The sequence below is a fragment of the Seriola lalandi genome, unplaced genomic scaffold (genome assembly GCF_002814215.2).
Source record: "Seriola lalandi dorsalis isolate HSWRI2012SDOR001 ecotype SW California unplaced genomic scaffold, Sedor1 jcf7180002002399, whole genome shotgun sequence".
NCBI classification, from domain to species: Eukaryota; Metazoa; Chordata; class Actinopteri; order Carangiformes; family Carangidae; genus Seriola; species Seriola lalandi.
The window spans coordinates 1-1,400 of NW_019473055.1; the positions used below are offsets into that span (position 1 = coordinate 1).

At 44.4% G+C, this 1,400-nt stretch overlaps 1 protein-coding gene across 1 annotated transcript; it reads right to left on the bottom strand.

The window, feature by feature from the left end:
- Positions 1–411: 411 nt before the first annotated feature.
- LOC111665729 (uncharacterized) lies at positions 412–1,394 on the bottom strand (the record flags this gene model as incomplete). Its single annotated transcript, XM_023420801.2, has 3 exons — positions 412–537; positions 656–832; positions 929–1,394. Coding segments are annotated over 3 exons (750 nt in total), but the record flags the coding sequence as incomplete, so codon positions are not given.
- Between the last annotated feature and the right edge of the window lie 6 nt (positions 1,395–1,400).

The following is a 1,400-nucleotide window of genomic DNA, read 5'->3' on the forward strand; positions in this document are numbered from 1 at the left end:
GCATATATTAAACTTGAGTGCGTATAACTACACAATAAAAAAAATTACATAGTTTCCATGTAGGCAAGCTGGGAGATAAGTGGTGCATTAGTTACAAAGAATATCAAGATAAGACCAAATCAATACACCTCTAATGGTAAGCTGAACAGTAAGTGAACCTCTTGACCCTCTCTGCATGCTCTATTTATTGAGTTGGAGCCACTTTATTTCCATTTCCAGGCCAGTAGTTTTGACCTTTACAGATTCATACATTTGATGGCTACAGTGCAACATTTTGGAAGTTTTGTATCAGTGTCATCTGTTGTTTGATTTGTAAGTTTGAATGAGAAGGAAATGTTGTGTAATTCCAAATTAAGCTAAATAAACAACCACAACAAGAAGTGCTCTACCTTCCAACTAGCTCATGTAACTACTCAGTGAATGTTATTACTCACCTTCCCTGACAGGTAATGGTGAGGTCCACGGCATTTTGATCCAATTCAGTCGCCAGTGCCACAACATTGGACACCTGTACAATCTCTACACTTTCAATACCCTCTGCAGGTTTGAAAGATGAAGAAAGATTTGGTTAAACTGTGCTGTTTTACGAAGCACAATATTGAATATTTAGTTAAGGTCTAATCTGCCATAATAACAAAAAACCATGTTTACTTACGAACAACATCTAGAGAAGTGGCGATGGAGCCGTAACGGTAGACCATGCAGTCCGCTGTCAACTCTGGCGCTTGTCTTTTAGCCACAACAAGGGCAACTTGTGCTGCATCTGTTTCCACTTCAGCTTGAACTTCACCTTCAGCTGGAGCAGCAGCCTCCTCCTCACCTGCTGGTTGCTCTGGAAAAAAAAACAGAAACTTTATATTAGTATTTTGTCACAAGAGCTGTCTTCTTCTTTTGTGTACACTTATATTGGTTTACCATAAATGCTCACCTGTAGCTGCAACTTCATTCTCAGTTTCCAGTACTTCAGCCTCAGCTGGTGCTGCCTCTTCTACAGCTGTGGTCTCAGTGGCAGCAGGAGTGACAACGTTATCAGCAGTGGCCTCTGTGGCAGCTTGCACAACCTCTGCAACAGCATCAGCAGCAGCATCAGTAGTCACAACATCAGCTTCTTGCTCTACAGCTTCTTCTGCCACAGGAGCGACAGTGACACCGTCAGCGACCTCAACTGCAGCTTCTTCTCCCTCTGCAACAGGAGCAACTGAAGCAGCAGCATCAATCACAGGCACGTTTTCTGCAGCTGCATCTGCCACCACTGCGGTTTCTTCTGCGGTAGCTGTATCTGCAGCAGCTGTTTCTTCAGTTGCAGGTGCAACAGGGGCAGCGGTGGCCACTTCTCCTGCTGCAGCATCTGTTTCCTCTGCAGCAGCATCTACTTCTGCAGCAGGGGCAGCAGTGTTGGC